The sequence below is a fragment of the Microcaecilia unicolor genome, chromosome 2 (assembly GCF_901765095.1).
Source record: "Microcaecilia unicolor chromosome 2, aMicUni1.1, whole genome shotgun sequence".
NCBI lineage: Eukaryota > Metazoa > Chordata > Amphibia > Gymnophiona > Siphonopidae > Microcaecilia > Microcaecilia unicolor.
The window spans coordinates 273,231,304-273,253,014 of record NC_044032.1 but is presented as its reverse complement, the minus strand read 5'-3'; the positions used below and the strand labels follow the sequence as shown (position 1 = coordinate 273,253,014).

Here is a 21,711-nt window from a genome sequence, read left to right as displayed (position 1 = left end):
CCTTCATCTCTCCAGGCTAACCATTATTCACTTTTTGTTTTAGGTCTTAGAAGGATTTGTTGTCGCTGTGGTGAAACGTATTCTGTAACTGCTAAAGGAAAGCATGTTCGTAAAGAAGAATGTAACTATCATTCTGGGAGGGTGCTCAGACACAAAGGTAAGTACATGTTCTTTAGAAATGAGAAATTCCAGATAGTGTCTGTGACAATGCTGGAAGTTTCCATGCAGAGGATCTGGGTTTGATTCCTCAGTCTTGTCTGAAGATGAGCTAATGATGTTGAGAGTTAGTGCTTAAGCCCTAAGGAGGAGTTCCAGTCATTTTGCAGCAGTGACACCTGGTAGCTGGATTTTGGGGCCCATGTGTGCAGGTTTCTGGCAGTTGCCTTGGTGTATGGCCCCTGGTTGAGGACTGTCTACAATGATTAGGCTAAAAAAGTTGGGAGGAAATATAAAATAAAGAAAATTAGGAACTTAATACAAGCATCTCTGACTTTCGGCTTCATAGTCGAGGTCAAATCCTAAAATCACACCCAAGCTGCATACCTGGGTAGACACACATTTTTTGAGCTGAAATATCAGACACACATGACTTTCCACAACCATTACCTACATTTTGGAAATATACTACAGTAGTCTGTTCTTACATAGTCATTCTATAACCTCTCCCACATTACCCAAGCATCTGGATTGATCTGGAGTGATAAGGGAATATTAAATGAGTCCCTCTAGATCAGTCCAGTTCCTGCCTAGTATCTCAATTGTAAATAGCTATTCCTCAGTCTTGTCTGAAGATGAGCTAATGATGTTGAGAGTTAGTGCTTAAGCCCTAAGGAGGAGTTCCAGTCATTTTGCAGCAGTGACACCTGGTAGCTGGATTTTGGGGCCCATGTGTGCAGGTTTCTGGCAGTTGCCTTGGTGTATGGCCCCTGGTTGAGGACTGTCTACAATGATTAGGCTAAAAAAGTTGGGAGGAAATATAAAATAAAGAAAATTAGGAGTAGCTATAGATAAAGATTCAGAGCATCAGATCCTGTCCCTGGTTTTAGCTGAGCTGAAGTTGAAATGTAATGGGAATTTCCTGGACCCACCCCCCCCCCCCCCCCCCCAAAAAAAAAAAAAAAAAATTAAACTTATTAATCCCACTTTTAAGCACTGTTAAATATTTTGGTCCAAATTTACAATAGATATACTAGTAGATTTTGACCTCAGTGGCAGATTTACAGGAATTACATTGGGGCCAAGATTGTGGGTGTTTTTTTCTTTTAAAGCAAAACTCATAATAGCCCTTTTAAGGAAGTTTAGTTATAGAGAAGGATCATTGTGCAAGGACTTGTTTGAACGAAGTATTCTGAGTGACATGACTGCAATGTCAAGCTTGTAAACTCCCTATATTAACCTGTTTCACCACAATTTATTTTTAAATCCTAAGGAGAGAAGCTCATAAATTGGCAAAGAGCACATATTTTGATTATTTTTTAATCTCTTTTTGAATAAGTATATTGTGTGAGAGGGCATGAACCCTTCAGTCAGTAACTGGTGGTATTTCCTTGAGCAGTAACTTCAGCTAAATATTTCCTGTGACTTGATCAGTCACGCATTGCTCTTCAGAAACTCTGGCCCATTTTTCTATACAGTACAAGTTTTTTTTACTCTTTCATTTGAGGGCTTCCTTGACTGAAAAACTCAGTTCAGGTCTTGATACAATATTTCAATTGGTTTTAGGTCAGGACTTAGAATTAGCCAATCCATATCACAAAATCTTCAGCTATTCTGTAGTAGATTCACTTGAATATTAGGGTTGCTTTCATGATGCATGATGGAACTATCAGATCGGATCCAGCTCTGATAGAATTTTCTTATAGAACCATGAATTCTGCTTTGTATAAATATCAAGCTGTTCTGGTAACGAGGAAGCCTTACACCATGATATCTCCTTTAACCATGCTGGATATTTGAGAGTTTTCTTTAGAAGGCAATATGGGTTTTGTTTTTAGTGTGACTGAGAAGACCAGTCTTTTACTTCTCTGAAGGGAACATTATTCTAGAAGCGATATCGGTCGTTAGGTTCTCAACCCATTCCTCAGGACACACCCAGCTGGGCAGTTTTTTTCATGTTATCTGTAACAAATATGCATATGAGAGATTTGCATGCACTTCCTTGGCTGAATGTGCCTTGAGGACCAGGTGGAGAACCACTTAAGGGAACCTTTGGCAGGCTGCTCTGTTCTTTTCAGACAGCAGTGGTTTCTTCCCATTATTCTGTGGGTCTAAACACAATAACCATGCCTCATTAGAGGGCCGGCAAAGAGAAGGAAGTACAGATAAGACAATGGTAATTTAGCAGTTTGGGATTAGAATACAAACTCCACAATCATGCAATCCAAATTCAAAACAGTCCAAATTATAAACGTTGAGAGCAAAGGACACAGGGCTTAGGTATTAAGAAAAATAGAAAAGTTATTTAATATAATGGCAACAAATAGCAAATGTAATCAGACAATTCTTATGTAGAATTACCCACAATGATGGTAGAACAATTATTGCATTTGTTTTATATTTTTTGATGTATTTATTTGCTATACAGATGCATGTAGACACACATTGAATTTACATCTGTTTATGATTATACTTGCTACATGTTTTGTAGACCACGTGTTTTCAATGCCAGTTGACAAATTTAACATTAGATGGTTTCACTTTCCTGATAGAACCAAAAGGAGCTAATCTTTCTATATTATGTTGATAAGCATCGTCTCTTTAACATTTGCACGTTAATATGTGTTATTTTAATATATGTATGTGAATTTGAATGTCCTGTTTTGCTAACAAGACACTTTTATATTTTGTCTTGTTTTTATAAAAATGTACTCTAGTAATTGTTTTTAGTAATGTTTACTTTATTTTATGCTTTCAAGTAATGTTTTTTATGTGATTTATATTCAATGCTTTATATGTTGACTTAGACTCCTGAGGCAGGCCCGTGGCCGAAACACAGTACTGTGTCGAGTCTTCTATCAATAAAACTTGTCATTAAGGGTCTCTTTGACTTGTCTCCGGATAGCCTGGTCCACTTCCCACTGTTCTTGTATCTTTGTATTCTACGTGGGATTTCAGCGTTCCTCCAACCAGGTGGACTTTTTTCAGGAAAGACCTATAACCATGAACTTAAATCTTGTCAAATTTCATGAACCTGATCCTTTACAAAAACATCAATAAACACGTTCCTTATGCCTGCAGTCAATATTAAAAGCCTCCTTAAACAAAGTTTTCAAAGAGATTTTAAACCTCTTAAAATCTTCTTCCAATCGCACTTTACCTATCCTAGTTGAATTAAATCTTGCTTTTCGTAGTGGAAGAACTATTAATCTATTGTCCTGCAAGGACCTCAAGGCCCTTGCAGGAGTATAAAGGATCATTAAAGAATTTAAATACCTTGACTGCAATGAATAGAATGCCTATGAGTCAGCCAGTATCTTAAACTTAATTCTATATAGAACTGGTAGCCAATGATATTTCAGATAAAGTGGTGTAACATGATTGAATTTCCCACTATTACCTAATAATCTAAGTGCCATGTTTTGCAACATCTGAAGGCATCCGATACTGTACTTACATTAGATGTCACTGTGTATTCTATTACAGTAGTTCAGCTTAGAAATAAATGCGTGCAACAATGTATGAATCGTCTTTTCGTCAAATGTTTTATTGATCTCAATCGCAAAATACAAAAACCCTTTTTAATAAGATCAGAATCTTGCTTATCAAAAGATAATTGGGAGTCAACTATGATCCCCAAATATCTAAAAGCTTCAACTGTCATTTGGATGCCCAGTCTTGTAAGTTTTTCTTATAATTTTTCACAATTACGACTTAATAACTTTGTGTCGTCAGCAAATTTTAATTACCTCAGTAGTTACTCCCATTTCTAGATCATTTTATATGTTAAAAAGCAGCAGTCCTAGCACAGACTCCTGGGGAACCCCACTATCTACCCTTCTTCATTGAGAATACTGACCATTTCCCTATCAAGCAGATCAATCCATAGACTGGTGGGTTATGTCCATCTATCAGCAGGTGGAGATAGAGAGCAATCTTTTGCCTCTCTATATGTGGTCATGTGCTACCAGGAAATCCTCAGTATTCTCTCTATCTAGCAGGTATGTGGTCACACGTAGCAACTCTGGCTTGGTCTCCACGCCTATTTACTTAGGCTTTGTTGAGTACCTGGGGTTGAGGGCTTTTCGTGAGCAAGTGCAAACCTGGTGGTGCCAGGTCCCTCCTTTTCTCCCCCCTCCCGCTGGCTCCGTTAAAAAAAAAAAAACCCATAACAATCTTGAAGCAGAAAAGATTTTACTGCAGCTGCTCACTGGGACACAATTCGTTGCAGCTCGGAGCAAGAAGCAGGTAATTTTACCTTTTCCCAGCGGGCAGGGGGTTCCCCAAACGTTTCCCTCGTGGATCATGGCATCGGATGGTAAGGGTGCGAAAAGTCGCTCCCCGGCTAGTGGGGATGCGCGGGGATCGGAGGCAGAGAAGACCTTTTTGGGCGCCCTTCCGGACTTTGCTGATTTAGCCGGTTTTTCCTCCGCTGGGGCGTTGGCAGCCTTTCCCACCTTAGGCGCCCATCCCCCGATGTCCGCCCTTCCGACGTCGGCTGCCCATGCAGCTCAGACGGCCTCTGGTATGGCCGCCTTTGAGATGGGTGGCGGTAAGAAGATGGCGAAGTTTAAGCGCCATGCATCCCGCGCGGCTCCTTCGCGGAGTGATGCGCCAGACGCCATTTTGGATGCGCAGCGCGCCTCTCCCCTGCTCTATGGAGTGGAGGTTGAGAGTTCCTCTAGGTCTGTGGCCCAGGTTGCAGAGGTGCACAAACAGGGGGTTTTTTCTCCCGAGTTTATTTTGTTGCTGCATCAGGCCTTTCAACTGCAAAACGCTGCTCCTGCTCCCCTGTCAGATATGGGGGAAGAGGCTTCACTGATCAAGCGCCCTCGGGTGGATCTTCAGGTCTTGGGGGACTCTGTCTCCTCTGATGTAGATGAGGGCAGCGTTTTTGAGTTCTCCCAAAGGTCCTTTGGGGATTCTTTGGAGGAGGCTGATCCTCGCCCTGATGGGGGAGATGACCCCTCTGCAGTGCGGCTTTTTCGCTCAGAGGAATTGCCTAACCTGTTCAGGCTATGAGCGTCTTGAGTATTTCCTCTCCGGAGGACGACCCTCCTTCAGCCTCGGCGGGTTCTTCTATTATGTTGGGAACCAAGCGCCCTTCCACATCCATGAAGCCATGAAAACTCTAATTTCGGCTCAATGGGATTCTCCTGAGGCGAGCCTCAAGGTAGCCAGGGCCATGACTCGTCTGTACCCTCTGCCAGAGGGTGAACAGGAGGCCTTGCGCTGGCCGGCAGTGGACTCTCTAATCACTGCTGTGACAAAAAAGACGGCTTTGCCGGTGGAAGGTGGCTCTGCCCTTAAAGATTCACAGGACAGGAAATTGGAAGCGGCCTTAAAGTTAGCCTTTGAAGCGGCCGCCTTTGAGTTTGCAGGCCTCGGTTTGCAGCTCCTATGTGGCCAGGGCATGCCTGACTGTGCAGCAGGCCTCCCCCTTGGATCCTTCCTTGAGGGTGGATTTGGCCGGTCCTGGAGTCGGGCTTGGCTTACTTGGCAGACTTGCTGTATAATGTTTTGAGAGCCTCAGCTAAAGGTATGTCTCAGACAGTCTCTGCCCGTCAATGGCTATGGCTTAAGCATTAGTCAGCTGACCATGCCTCCAAATCCCGCTTAGCCAAGTTGCCTTTTAAGGGCAAGCTGCTCTTCGGGGATGAGCTGGACAAGATCTCGGCAGTTCTAAAGGCAAGAGGTTGCCGGAGGTCAAGGCAATGGCCAGCAGTGCTCGCTCTGGTTCCTCTAAGGGCCATTTTCAAGAAGCCCGTCTGTATCACCTGGGCAAGTCGGGCTCCTCCTCCTTCTCCTCCTCCTCCTTCAAGCAGAGGTTCTCCCCGAAGCAGCATTCCTTTCGCAGAGACCGCCGCTCAGGAGGTTCTTCCTCCGGTCCTCCCCCGGGGTCTCGTACCCAATGACGGGGCCTTGGTCCATGGCCCAGAGCAGATAGGAGGAAGGCTGTACTCTTTTCTGGGCGAGTGGACCAGGGTAACTTCAGACGCTTGGGTTCTAGAAGTCATCAGACGGCTACAAGTTGGAGTTCTGCCGGCCCCTGAGAGACGGGTTCGTGAACTCTCCCTGCAAGTCTCCCCTCAAGGTGGCAGCAGTTCAGCAGACTCTGGACAACTTGCTCCGCCTTGGGGCGGTGGTCCCAGGAGCTCTCCCCCCCTAGCCAGGGAGGCCATGAAGTTATGCCAGTGGGCCCAGGCGAATCTGGACCAGCTGTCGGCGGCTCACATTGCGGGAGTCCTGAATGTCAAGGTGGACTTTCTCAGTCCTACCTTGGATCCCGGAGAGTGGCAACTGTCTGCTCAGGTGTTCTTGGAGATCACGAAGCGCTGGGGTATGCCAACCTTGGATCTGATGGCGACCTCGGCCAATTGCCAAGTGCCACGGTTCTTCAGCAGAGGACGGGACCCTCGATCTCTGGGGGTCGATGCTCTTCTCCAGCAGTGGCTGGTACAGTAGCTTCTCTACGTGTTCCCACCTTGGCCTATGCTGGGCAGAATTCTCGGCTGGGTGGCGAAACACCCAGGCCGGGTGATCTTGGTGGGTCCAGACTGGCCCAGATGCCCTTGGTTTGCGGACCTGATCCGGCTTTCCGTAGACAGTCCTCTGCGGCTTCCAGCGGAGTGGGGTCTCTTACATCAGGGTCCCGTGGTGATGGAGGATCCCTCCCCCTTTGGTCTTACGGCCTGGCTCTTGAGCGGAAGCGGCTGAAGAAGAAGGGCTTCTCGGACAAGGTCATCGCCACTATGCTGAGAGCATGGAAGCGCTCTACTTCTACTACGTACGCCAGGGTATGGTGTACCTTTGTATCATGGTGCGAGGCAGGATCCCTGTCGCCCTTCACGGTGCCAATTGCTTCAGTGTTGGCATTCCTGCAAGAAGGTCTGGAGAAAGGCCTGTCACTTAGCTCTCTTAAGGTCCAGGTAGCGGCTCTAGCTTGCTTCAGGAGTCGCCTGAAGGGTGCTTCCCTGGCTTCTCAGCCAGATGTGGTGCATTTTCTCAAAGGGGTTAATTACCTACGCCCTCCTCTGCACTCGATAGTGCCTACGTGGAATCTCAATCTGGTGCTGCGGGCCTTGCAGAAGCCGCCCTTTGAGCCATTATCGCGGCTATCTCTGAAGGACCTGACGTTGAAAGCGGTCTTTTTGGTGGCAATCGCTTCAGCCAGGAGGGTTTCCGAGCTCCAGGCGCTCTCGTGTAGAGAGCCGTTCCTGAGGTTCACGGAGGCAGGAGTGTCTATTCGCCCAGTGCCTTCCTTCCTGCCCAAGATTGTTTCTCGCTTCCATGTGAATCAGCAGCTTTGTCTACCCTCCTTCCGTAGGGAGGATTATCCAGAGGAGTATCATGCTGAATGCCTGGATGTTAGACGAATTATCATCAGATACTTGGAAGTGACCAACGATTTCCGGAAGTCAGATCACCTGTTCGTGCTGTTCGCGGGCCCCCATAGGAGTCTGCAGGCATCTAAACCTACCATGGCACGTTGGGTCAAGGAAACGATTGCGGCGGCTTATGTGGCTGCAGGGAAGGTGCTGCCTAGCCAGCTGAAGGCTCATTCTACTAGAGCACGGGCGGCTTCGATGGCAGAGTCCAGGTCCGTTTCCTTGGAGGAGATTTGCAGATCGGCGACTTGGGCATCGGCTCATACCTTCTCACGGCATTATCGCTTGGACGTGGCAGCATTGGCCAAGGCCCAGTTTGGAGCTTCAGTGTTGCATTCTGGGATTTCCATGTACTGCTTGGGAACATCCCACCAGTCTATGGATTGATCTGCTTGATGATATGGAAGGTAAAATTATGTATCATACCTGATAATTTTCTTTCCATTAATCATAGCAGATCAATCCATAGTCCCTCCCAGATATCTGTACTGTTTGTTCTAGTTCAGTTATATTTCAGGTTCAAGTTTAGACTTCAGTTCCTGTTCAGGAGGACTTTGAGTTCAAGTTTTTCCATTTGGATTTCCCTGGAGTTGGGACGACTTTGTGTTACAGTGAGCTGCTGCTTCTTTCCCTCCGTTTCGACGGTGGTTGGATTCATAACTAAATTATGCCAGTGCTACCTCCTGCTTCGTGCGGTAGAAGGGTAGCTTTGTTTCCCTCTCGCTTTGGTGGTGCTGGGTTAAGCCAGCTCCTCCCACGGTTGCGGTAGCAGGACATGCCAGTTCCCACGTTGGCGGGTGTGGGTGCCCCCCCTCGCTTCGGCGGTGGTTGGGTGGCGGAGTGTCCCTTTGTGGGTGTAATTCTCTGTTTGGTGATTCCTGCGGATGGAGCTTTGATATCGACTATACTGAGGATTTCCTGGTAGCACATGACCACATATAGAGAGGCAAAAGATTGCTGTCTATCTCCACCTGCTGGTAGATGGACACATCCCACCAGTCTATGGATTGATCTTCTATGATTAATGGAAAGAAAATTATCAGGTATGATGCATAATTTTACCTTAACCCTACTTTGTTTTCTGTTTTATTTTTTTTATTATTTATGCTTTACAATATAATTACAAGTATTACACTTGAGAAAAAAGACTTAAATATTTCTATGTATTACAATAACCCACTGAAACATACTTAAGAGGAAAATTAAATATATGTAAAAGGAAAATTATAACAAAGAAAATTATAATATTAGTTGTCTTTAGACCTTAGAAATGGGGGAAGAGTATAATCATTCTTCAGGAGAGAAAATTAAGTATGAAATCAAAGAAATGCTTTGCACCCGCACAGACTAATTATTCATATTCTCAATCTAGACATCAATTTGATCTCAGCTTCTTATTTATAAAAGTCTTTAAGTGTTCTGGATAAAAATATATGTATTTGAGCCCAGTATATTTTACCATGCATTTACAGGGGTAATTGAGATGAAATGAGGCTCCTATAGCCAAAACATCTTTCCTTAAAGTTAAGAAAAGTCTTCTATCTTGTTTGCTTTGTAACTTCCAAATAAATCCAAATCTTTTCGCCATAAAACTGAAGTTGAGAATTTCTAAAGTATAATCGCTTAATCACTTCTAAATCTTGTTCAAAAACGAAAGAGGCTATTAAAGTCTTACGTTCCAAAATTTCAAATGAAGAAGATTCTAGAATATCCGTTAAGTTCAACTGATCTTGATTTTTTTCCTTTTCAGTCTGTTGTTCCATATTTGATGCTTCATCTGTTTTTTTTTATTCATTATGTAATATACTCGATTTATTGGAGGAATGTGTTCTGAGGAATACTTTAAATTTTCTATTAGGTATTTCTTAAGAGCGTCTAAGGGGGAAACCCCCATAAACATAGGAAAATTAAGAAACCGTAGATTTAATCTGCGATTATAATTTTCAATTTGTTCTATTGTCCTTAATAGATATAGTTGAAAATTCTTGTAGTTTCTTTACCTCTTCCTTTATTTCATTGGTTTGGTTATAAGACTCTTTTTTTTTTTTTATTTTTTTTTATGGCTTCTAACGATTTGGAAAATAAATCAACAGTACTTACTAGTGAAATAATTTCCTCCATTGTGCTGGTCAATTTGGTGACAAGTTGTTGTAATGCCTCCCAGGTGCTCTCTAAGGAGGTAACCGTTGCTGGCTTCATTAGTGGCACCTTAAGTTGGTTAAGTGGGCTCAAAGAACCCAGTCCTCTGCTGGAACTCGTCTGCTCAGCGCCCCTTTCCAGGGTACCTCCTACATCGCTTCCCGACGGAGGAATCACTGACTGAGGTGATGATCCAGTAGGGGGAGGCGACATATTGAGAACTGGAGGTGACAAAGAAATGTCCAGCCCTAAATCTCTGTTCTCCTACTGAAGAGACAGCAGGGTGTCCTCCGGTTTCTAAGTCTGGGGTCCTCATGACAAAGCTCTCAATAGTTCGCTGCGATGGAGAGGAGGTTCGAACTGAAGGGGCAGCAGCTCTTACCAATCCTTTACGTTTTGTGTGAGGCATATTGGAAAGCAGGAAAATCTTTTTTAACTCGCAGCGTTCACTAAGAGAGGTATACCGCGAGGCTAATGTGCTGCCATCTTGAAACTCCGCCCCCCCCCCCCCCCCCCCCCCGTTTTCTATCTTTTAACCAGTTTTTAATCCCCAATAGGACATTACCTCCAATCCTATGTGTCTCAAATTTCCTCAGGAACCTTTCATGAGGTACTTTGTCAAATGCCTTTTGAATATCCAGATATACAAATCAACTGGTTCACCTTTATCCACATGTTTATTCACCCGTTTGAAGAAATGTAGTACATTGGTGAGGCAAGATTTCGTCACATTCTAGTCCTAGGAGCCTCGAGCAAATATGTCTTAAAACAGAAGTTCAGGATGGTTTTCTGGTCAATTTATGCCCCACGATTCAGGAAAAGGATTGGCTATGTTCTCTTGACTTGACTGATGCCTGATACTTCCCAGTTGCAGAAAGTATCAGATTTCATGTAGGAAAACACCACTGCCAGTATTCTACCATTTGGCCTTGCAAAGTGTCTAACAGTAGTTCCAGCATCATTATGTAGGTTAGGAGTACAAATGTTGCGTTATCTGGATGATTGGTTGGAGAAGAGAACATCATAGAAGGAGCTTAAGAATCAATGCAAAGAACTGTTTGGGTATTGGAGTTACTAGGGTTCCCCATATACTATCCGAAGTCCTGTCTTTCTAATGCAACAATCTAGTGCTAGACATGGCTTGGGCCCAAGTGTTTCTTCTGGATCCAGTGTGCAGAGACATTGGTCTCTATAGTACTGCATGTTTATAAGAGCCAGCAGTTATCAGCTTGACAAATACAGGCCGTATGAAGATACAGTTTTCTGTATAGACCCATAAATTCTGTTTTAGCTGTATTCAAGTGATGCTTATTCAGTTATCCAGTGCTTTATAGCAGTTATACAAGACAACTTATCGAGCTGGCTATCTCAAGAAACACCCAATGGGACATATGCTATGTCATCAGCGAGTGTGAATGTGAAGACCATGATCCAGAATAAAATCAACTGGTTTAACATACAGATTAAACAACAAAGGTGATAAGAACACATTGAGGTTCACCAAATTGCAATGGTTTAGGATCAGAAAGAATCAACTAAATACTAATTTCAGTTCGAGTGCAGATCAGACAATCAAAAATACAATACGAAAAAGGATCTGCTACTGATAAATTACAGGAACTTCCTCCTACGGAGGCTGTCTTCAGGTTAGCAGGAAAAAAGGCCTCAAAGAGCTTCCAGGTCTTCAATTGATCTGCAGAAGCTACGCCGGGTCTCAAGACCCTACTTTCATCCTTGGCCAAAAAAACCTGCTTTGTGTTATTTAATTACTACTACTATTTAACATTTCTAAAGCGCTACTAGGGTTACGCAGCGCTGTACAATTTAACATAGAGGGACGGTTCCTGCTCAAGGAGCTTACAATCTAAGAGACAATGTATATAATGGATACAATGTATATATGTGTGCTCCACCTTCATAGACAGTTCAATAAATTATGTGATACTCAATAGAAGAGCGTTGAGAAGCAGTGCTGACCTTTCTTTCAAATGTGAAATCGAAGCCCTGAAGCAACCGTGCGGAACGCTGGCCACCGTCGAAGCAGTGCTGACCTTTCTTTCAAATGTGAAATCGAAGCCCTGAAGCAGCCGTGCGAAATGCTGGCCACCGTCGGCTTAACACATTGATAATAGAAAGGAGAGAGGGAAACAGCACGTCACGCTGATCTGAGAGTTCTCACTATAAAGATAAGTGGGTTATTGAGTATCACATAATTTATTGAACTGTCTATGAAGGTGGAGCACACATATATACATTGTATCCACGAGCAATTTTGTTAATTAAATAACGCAAAGCAGGGTTTTTTTGGCCAAGGATGAAAGTAGGGTATTGAGACCCGGCGTAGCTTCTGCAGATCAATTGAAGACCTGGAAGCTCTTTGAGGCCTTTTTTTCCTGCTAACCTGAAGACAGCCTCCCTAGGAGGAAGTTTCTGTCATTTATCAGTAGCAGATCCTTTTTCGTATTGTATTTAGGATCAGAAAGTTCTAAGCCAACAAGAACTTGTTGGGTTCTACCTTCCAGAAAGGATTTAAACCAAAGTAGAGCTATACCACATAATAGAATGGTCCAAAGTATCAAATGGTTGCACGCCATCGCATATTATACCTGTTTATTGTGCATCATCTTCCCATATCTAATATCCAAGCACCTGCTCTTACAGTAACCCAGTCATATCACAATCCATTTCAACTGTTTATAAAAGAATCTTGAAACCAATCAAACCTTGTCTTCTCACCAGTTTACCCAGCTTCTCTGGGACTACCTTAACTCTATTTTTCAGTACTTTATTCCAAACCTCCACTCTACTTTATCTGTTTACTACCTTTATTCCTGTCTTGGATTGGTATCAACTTAATCTAACAACTCTCCTATTGCTACTGCCCTTGCTACAGGATCCCAATAAGACCAAAATAACCAACTCTTCTTGCGTACACTTTTTTCTAACATAAGTACATAAGTATTGCCATACTGGGAAAGACCAAAGGTCCATCAAGCCCAGCATCCTGTTTCCAACAGTGGCCAATCCAGGTCACAAATACATGGCAAGATCCCAAAAAAGTACAAAACATTTTATACTGCTTATCCCAGAAATAGTGGATTTTCCCCTAGTCCATTTAATAATGGTCTATGGACTTTTCCTTTAGGAAGCCGTCCAAACCTTTTTTAAACTCCACTAAGCTAAGCGCCTTTACCACATTTTCTGGCACTGAATTCCAAAGTTTAATTACACGTTGAGTGAAGAAATATTTTCTCCGATTCGTTTTCAATTTACTACATTGTAGCTTCATCACATGCCCCCTAGTCCTAGTATTTTTGGAAGCGTAAACAGACGCTTCACATCTACCGTTCAGCTCCACTCATTATTTTATAGACCTCTATCATATCTCCAAGCTGAAGAGAACTAGTCGCTTTAACCTTTCCCCATAGGGAAGTCATCCCATCTCCTTTATCATTTTCGTCGCCCTTCTCTGTACCTTTTTCTAATTCTACTTTATGTTTTTTGAGATGCGGCGACCAGAATTGAACACAATATTTGAGGTGCGGTCGCACCATGGAGCAATACAAAGGCATTATAACATCCTCATTTTTGTTTTCCATTCCTTTCCTAATAATACCTAATATTCTCTTTGCTTTCTTAGCCACAGAAGGTATCAACGACACCTAGATCCCTTTCTTGATCCGTGACGCCTAACGTGGAACCTTGCATGACGTAGCTATAATTTGGGTTCCTCTTTCCCACATGCATCACTTTGCACTTGCTCACATTAAACGTCATCTGCCATTTAGATTCCCAGTCTCGTAAGGTCCTCTTGGAATTTTTCATAATCCTCCTGTGATTTAACGACTTTGAATAACTTTGTGTCATCAGCAAATGTAATTACCTCACTAGTTACTCCCATCTCTAGGTCATTTATAAATATGTTAAAAAGCAGCAGTCCCAGCACAAACCCCTGGGGAACCCCACTAACTACCCTTCTCCATTGAGAATACTGATCATTTAACCCTACTGTCTGTTCTATCTTTTAACCAGTTTTTAATCCACAATATTACACTACCTCCTATCCCATGATTTCCAATTTCCTCTGGCGTCTTTCCAATTTCCTCTGGCGTCTTTCATGAGGTACTTTGTCAAACGCCTTCTGAAAATCCAGATGCACAATATCAACCGGCTCACCTTTATCCACATGTTTGTTCGCCCTACTACTATTACTACTACTATAAATCATTTCTGTAGCGTTACCAGTCGTACGCAGCACTTCACAATTGAACATGAAATAAAGACAGTCCCTTCCCAAAAGAGCTTACACCCCTTCAAAGAAATGTAGTAGATTGGTGAGGCAAGATTTCCCTTCACTAAATCCATGTTGACTTTGTCTCATTAATCCTTGGTTTTGAATATGCTCTGTAATTTTGTTCTTAATATTAGTCTTACCATTTTGCCCGGCACCAACGTCAGTCTCACCGGCCTATAATTTCCCGGATCTCCTCTGGAACCTTTTTAAAAAATTGGCGTTGCATTGGCCACCCTCCAATCTTCCAGTACCACGCTTCAGACTGTTATAGCAACTGATGGTGACCCTTCAGGTTATCATTCAAGACCACACTACAGCTTGCCATTTGGACTCCTAATCCAACAAAATTCTTGGACTTAATTCATTTCAGCATCTGTAATGGCTAAAACATCAAGATTTGGTTCTAAGAACTTCTAGAATACCTCAACTGTTCCTCCCACATTACCATAGGATATTCATAAACTGTAACAAAATGCAATTGTGCACTTTCTCCTTGAACCACTATATTTTTCATATTCCCTCTCGACATCCCTAAGCATTGCTTCCCTGTCATAACCACTGGACCTCCTCCTACCATTCGTGAACCTCAAGTTTGACCAACATGTTGAAAACCTCGCTCAAAACTGCCCATCTTAACTCTGCTATACACAAATTTTGCAAACAGTCCTAATCCCTTCTAGAACAATCACCAAATTTAGCACAGAAGTACCAAATAAAATAACACACACGGGCATACCTCGTTGCCGCACCCCTTTGTCTTGCTTCATTGGTGCACTCAAGGTGGCGCACTTGGGAACTGCTTTCTTCCCCTCTCCCTCTATAGGATAGACATCAGAATGTCATCACCTAAGTGAGTGGTACTGTATCTTGGGGTAGAGGTTCTCAACCCTGTCCTCGGTACACACCCACCCAGTCAGGTTTTTAGGAAACCGTAATGAATATACATGAGCGAGATTTGTATACAATGGAGGTAGAGCATGCAAATCTCATTCATATTCATTGTAGGTATACTGAAAACCTGACTGACTGGGTTTGTCTCAAGGACTGGGTTGAAAACCCCTGTCCTGGGAAATTAAAGTGCTGACAAAATTGCAGGAAAGAGATTCTCTTCAGTCTAGAACACACGCTGGCAATATAGAGCCCAGACCAGAAGTGGTTAGTCATTTGTTTTCTCCATCTGTAGGGGGGTCTACCCTTTTTCGCTGACTTAATTGTTTTAGGCCTATATAATCAAAACCTCAATCCATACATATATGCAGATGATGTTATGATCTTCATCCTGTTCAAACACGATTTGAAGGAAATCACTAACGAAATCAATGAAAGCTTCCAAATCATGCACTCCTGGGCGGATGCATTTCAGCTGAAACTCAATGCAGAAAAAACACAATGCCTTATACTTACCTCACAACATAACACAAATAGCTTCCCCACCATAACCACCTCAAACTTCTCCCTTCCCGCCTCAAACACACTGAAAATTCTAGGAGTTACCATAGATCGACATCTCACACTTGAAAACCACGTGAAGAATACAACCAAGAAAATGTTCCACTCCATGTGGAAACTCAAGAGTAAAAACTTTCTTCCCAAGAGCCATCTTTCGAAATCTGGTACAGTCGATGATACTAAGTCACTTGGAGTACTGCAATGCACTCTGTTGGCTGTAAAGAACAGATTATCAAGAAGCTTCAAATGGCCCAAAACACCGCAGCTAGACTTATATTTGGAAAAACAAAATATGAAAGTGCAAAACCCCTAAGAGAAAAACTACATTGGCTCCCTCTTAAAGAACGTATCACGTTCAAAATCTGCACGATAGTCCATAAAATCATCTACGGAGACGCCCTGTCATACATGCTTGACCTAGTGAACCGAGAAATGCCAAAGGATCTGCCCGTACCTTTCTTCATCTACACTTCCGTAGCTGCAAAGGATTAAAATACAAACTGACACAGCCGTCCAGCTTTTCCTACATGAGTACACAGTTGTGGAATGCACTTCCGAAACATCTAAAAACAATTAATGAAATAACTAACTTCCGCAAATCGCTGAAAACCTATCTGTTCACCAAAGCTTACCACGAAAATCCATAACTAATTACATCACATCACCATGCATCCCTGATTATGAATGTCTTTTTTCTAGAACTGTTTGATTAGATCGATATGCTATGACTACTATTCCTATCATCCTTGTAACAACAATTGTATTTCTGTACCCTGAAATGGTGTTACCATTACAGGTATTTGTAAGCCACATTGAGCCTGCAAATAGGTGGGGAAATGTGGGATACAAGTGCAATAAATAAATAACTCTTCAGTTTTACCTTAAGGTGAAGTGTTGCTTTTTTTTTTAACACCATTAAAAGGTATGTACATGCATCTGGATGAGTGGGGACCTGAGAACCAAGTGGTGGCCTTTTCTAGGTATGTTGCTTTTTACCAGAGATGAAGGCTAATTTGTACTGATCCAGTGGATGAACTGGTATAGTCCAAAAGCCAGACACCAAATCCAGTGTGTTAAAATATTTTATACCTTTTCATGATGGATCTGTCTCTCTCTCTCTCTGTCTTGTCTCTCTCTCTCTCTCTGTCTCTTAGCAGTGGCCTGATTTACAGAAACGCTGACTAGAAGCTGCTGGTGGGAAGTCTGTAGCTCCTTTATCATTTCTTCCATTTACTATATCTTTCTACTTCTTTCCCATTTTGGGTTCTTCTGGAAAGGCCTATGATTTTAGCTGTAGGTTTTATAGTGCTAACAGGTGTGTCAGGATGACTTTGGCACCAGTCTGTAAGTGAGAGGTGAATTAATTAATTTTTTTTTTTTGTAAAACTGAAGGGTTTGTTGCACACCCTGTATTCATTCTTTTACCCTGACCCTTTCCTCAGCTATTGCTACTTGTGGGATTCTTTTGTTAGGTGTTTTTTCTTCTTTTCTTTCTTTTTTTTTTTTTTTTTTGTGCATATGCAGTTAGGTGAAAAAAGAGCTTGCCAGTCAGTCTGCAGGTTCAAATCCCTGAATTCCCCTCAGGGATATGCTCGGGTTGGAAAAATATTTGTTTTAGCTTATACGACTGGTTCTCAACCTTTTTTCCAGTCAGGGCATACCTGTTAACTGTGTGACACCCTTCATAAGTGACTCACAAACATTTGGTCAGATACAATATGGCAGTTCTCATGAACTAAATGTAAACATGCTTCCACAAAAACCCCATCCTCACTTTTGTTTTCCATTCCTTTCCTAATAATACCTAACATTCTATTTGCTTTTTGAGCCACCGCAGTACACTAAGCAGAGGATTTCAACGTGTCATCAAGAACGACGCCGACATCCCTTTTTTGGTCTGTGACGCCTAACGTGGAACCTTGCATTATGTAGCTATATTTCAGGTTCCTCTTTCCCACATGCATCACTTTGCACTTGCTCACATTAGACATCATCTGCCATTTAGAAGCCCAGTCTCCTAGTCTTGTAAGGTCCTCTTGCAATTTTTCACAATCTTCTTGCGATTTAACAACTTTGTGTCATCAGCAAATTTAATTACCTCACTACTTACTCCCATCTCTAGGTCATTTATAAATATGTTAAAAAGCAGCGATCCCACACAGACCCCTGAGGAACCCCACTATCTACCCTTCTCCATTGAGAATACTGACCATTTAACCCTACTCTCTGTTTTCTATCCTTTAACCAGTTTTTAATCCACAATAGGACACTACCTCGTATCCCATGACTCTCCAATTTCTTCTGGAGTCTTTCATGAGGTACGTTGTCAAACGCCTTTTGAAAATCCAGATACACAATATCAACTGGCTCACCTTTATCCACATCTTTTATGAAAAAACTTTTTATTGAAATAAATAGTGGTACTAAACACACGATAAGGTATCATCTATAGATTACAATCGATGCTTCCAATTTGTGACGACCAAGTAAGATTTAACCCATGTAGGGAGCTTTGACTCTTATACCCCCTACGATAAATGTAGACCTCCAGAACCCCCAGTACCCACCTGAACTGAACCCTCACCCTACCCCACCACCCCGCTCCATAAACAAAACTCCAAATTCCCATAGGGTGCAAAACGAATAATCCATCCCTCTCGCCGCAACCGAAGACTGATCCTTAGTAAGGGCCAGATAAAGCTCCAAGTTGATTAAGATGTGGCTTTGTGCTATGTGCATTAAACTATAGATATAATGTTCCCAAGTTAAGTAGAATTGACTTTGTGTCTTACAGTTAAGATGGAAATCCCTAAGTTCCAACATGAGCAAAGCATGAAGTCTATTGCGCCACTGCCAATAGGAGGGGGTTGTTTGATCCAATTAACAAGTACACATTTCTTACCCACCAAGCATGCCCTGTGAATGAAAAAGTTTTGGTGGACAGTCCCAGCCCCCAACGGCACAACCCCACCCAAAAGAATTCCTTCAGGCAGCTGACACACCGTCTGTCTCAAAATGCTTCCCAAGTAGCAAACCACCAACATCCAAAAAAACTCTGGGCAATCCCAAATGGCATGATAAAAATTACTAGAAGAATGGCCACATTTATTACATTGAGGAGAGTCTACTCCACCCATCTGGTACAACCGCGACTGTGAAGTATAAGCCCTATAGATCACTCTAGCCTGGCATTCTCTAAGACCTGTACTGCATGTCCATCTGGGAATATTACGCAGACAACGTAGTAAATCTCGTGAAGTAACCAATGTTTGTAAGTTATCTGACCAGCATTGAGCAAAAGTAGTGAGATCTCTCCTGGGACAATATTCCAATTGTCTCTTATGGAACAATGAGCTTGTAGAATCATTGGATGCCATCTCAAAGAGTGCACAAAACCTAGTGATCAAATGCACCCCGTGAGGCCTTGGGAAGCGCTGTTACATAGTGGGACAACTGTTTATAAGCAAATCTGTCTGCCCAGTCCAAAGTGCGAAGAGAGAGCTACTCCAAGGTCTTGAATAAACCATTTGGCTCCAGAAAGTGATATATGGAATCCAAACCTCTATCTACCCAAAGGGACAGACGCAAATCTGAACCTTGTGGGAAGTCCCCATATCCTTGAATAGACAAAAATGTACTACATTGTAGATCAAAAGACCAAAGTTTTGCCCACTCTCTCCACAGAGACACTAGCTGAACCAAGACACTTGTGCGGAGATGAGATGGCAACAGTGAAGGTGGAGCTTGCAAGACATAGTGTAAGTGCAATGGATGGCATAAAGCAGCTTCCATGGGTACTGGAGTATAATAATCCATTCGAAAAAGCCAGCCTCCCAGATGGTGCTACAAGCATGCCATATTATAAAGTTTAAAATCTATAATACCGAGCCCCCCCCCCCCCCCCCCCGTTCCAATTGCCCACCAGGTTCTGAAGGCGAATCTGCGGACATTTCCTTCCCAATGAGAATCGTGAAATCAAACCAGAAAGGACCCTTAAGTCCCCCTTAGTTAAATATAATGGTAGGGTCTGCAAAAAATATAACCATTTAGGAAAGACTATCATACTAGAGATGCGGGCTGTTGCGTTCTCGAGGGCCTTGGCATTCTGTCAGGTCCTCGAGGCAGGACTGGAGTTCGTGAGCCCTTGGGCCACTGCTGAGGAGCGGCAGCGGCAGGCAAGACCACCTCGGGACTGGAAACACAGAAGAGCAGTACTGGAACTCTGGACTGGAGTAGTACAAGGCAGGCAACTAGAACAGATGAGACAGGAACAGCTTCACCTGCACCTAGCCACCGTTTCTCCGGAGCTGAGCTCCGAAGTGCAGGCGGCCGGCAGCACTTGCAGGATAAGGCAGGAACTGAAGATCCAGAGGACCCACCCTGGGTCTGGGATACACGAGGGCGACAGGGCACGGAACTAGACTCAGACAGTGTGCTGCTGCACAGCCACTAGCAAGACCCAGAAGACAGACCAAGAAACATAAGGCATACAGAAGCTAGCAGGAGCAAGGACTAGGGCAGCAACACACTAGATTAAACGGGGGTCCGGGAATACCCACAGGGTAAACCCTCTAGCTAGGAGGAGACAGGATACAGGAATAATCACCCAGGAAAACACACTAACCAGACAGATACAGGATTCAGGATATACCCTCAGGATATACAAGCAGGGTAGGCACACAGGCTAGGCAAGGCAGGGTTCAGGGTAAAGAGAGCAAACCAGGAATAACAGGCCAAGGGTCTTGGGCAGGCAGCACAGCAAACAGAGTAACCAGGAAGAACAGGCCAAGGGTCTGAAGCCACAGCCGTTCCACACACTGACTGGGGAACCCACAAAGGCTGAGGCTTCGCATACAGACAGAGAACAAACCCGGACAAAGGCTTCACCCCAACCCAGGGTAAGCCAGGAACAGAGGCTTCACCCCAACACAGGGTAAGCCAGGAAGGACCCGCAGTCCACAGACAGAGGCAGGGAATACCCCCCACGGAAGGACAACAGAGACACAGACACAGAAACTGGGCTGGAACCCAGAGAGAGGCTAAGCAGTAGTGCAGCAGACACTTACTAACCTGACCTGGCTTAAGAGCATAACACTTATGCAAAGGCCCTGACTGCAAGCACAGCACTTCCGTATGAAGGCTGTCACTGATGAGTCACCAGCAGTAGGACAGAAGCAGGAAGTACACTGACCCCAAAGAGAGGCTTGACACACACAGGAAGTGAGCCCACAGGAAAGACAAGCAGGAGCCATCTTGGAAGCTGGCACAGAGCCGGTGGCAGCCATCTTAGATGCTGGCTCCCTAGAGAGGCATAGCCCACACAGGTGAGGTCTAGTGAAGCAATCAGCACAGAGACTAGAGACAAGACAAACACAGACAGAAGCCAGCAGAGCTGCTGACCCCCAGAAAGAAGGTAAGGCTGAGGGTGGTCACGGCCACAGACGTGACACGGGCCGACAAAGATAACTGAAGACCCTCCCATCTCGTAAATGGTCTGAGAAACATATCTTCGAAAACAGAGAGGGGCTCAAGGATGGAACCTACTCCAGATACAATCAGTCTTCCTGAAGGGCAGGGATGTGAAGGGTGTCCAGCTTGGCCCAGAGCAGTTTAAGATATCAACAATTGCTGAAGACCTATTAGGGCTTTTATGTGAACCTAGAACATCTTTGCAGGCCTTGAGATTTTTGCGGAATTCGGATATTTTGCTGGCTTTCGCCTTAATTTAGACAAGTCCGAAGTCCTTACTATTCATATGGTAGAGGAGTGGAAACGGTTAAATTGCCCCTTTAAAGAGAACTAAGACGTCTTTTACTTGGGAATTCAACTTACCGGGAATCCTTCATATTTATATACCGAAAATATTGCTAAACTGTTTTCTTTTACTAAAGATCTCTTTATACCGCTCGTAAAATCTTACATTCGTGATTCATCTCATGTCATCAATTTATTAGAAGAATACAATGGAGACCTTAGTGACATTATTTTGGTCACTTTTGATCTAGTGTCACTTTATACTAATATTCCACATCAACCAGTTTTAGATATCATTACGGATGTGCTGAATGATAGAGAGAACAACACCAGGGTGCCTATGGCTTTCATAATCCAGCTGGCTTCGATAGCTCTACAAGAAAGGTTTTTCTGTTTTCAAGGGACATTTTACAAACAAATCAGAGGCACAGCTATGGGAGCAGGTATGGCCCCTGACCTTGCAATACTTTGTGGCTTTCTTTGAGTATGAGTATCTAGAAGACCATCCATTTAAGGAAGAATTGAAATTAT

The 21,711-nt window shown here is 43.4% G+C and overlaps 1 protein-coding gene across 3 annotated transcripts in view; it reads left to right on the top strand.

The window, feature by feature from the left end:
- The window catches only part of LOC115463549 (RNA exonuclease 1 homolog), a 307,692-nt gene that overhangs the window by 153,520 nt on the left and 132,461 nt on the right, over positions 1-21,711 (top strand). For all 3 annotated transcript variants that reach the window (XM_030194179.1, XM_030194180.1, XM_030194178.1), the window contains exon 10: positions 44-157. In XM_030194179.1, the coding sequence (XP_030050039.1) occupies positions 44-157 (114 nt within the window). The remainder of the gene's footprint in view (positions 1-43; positions 158-21,711) is intronic.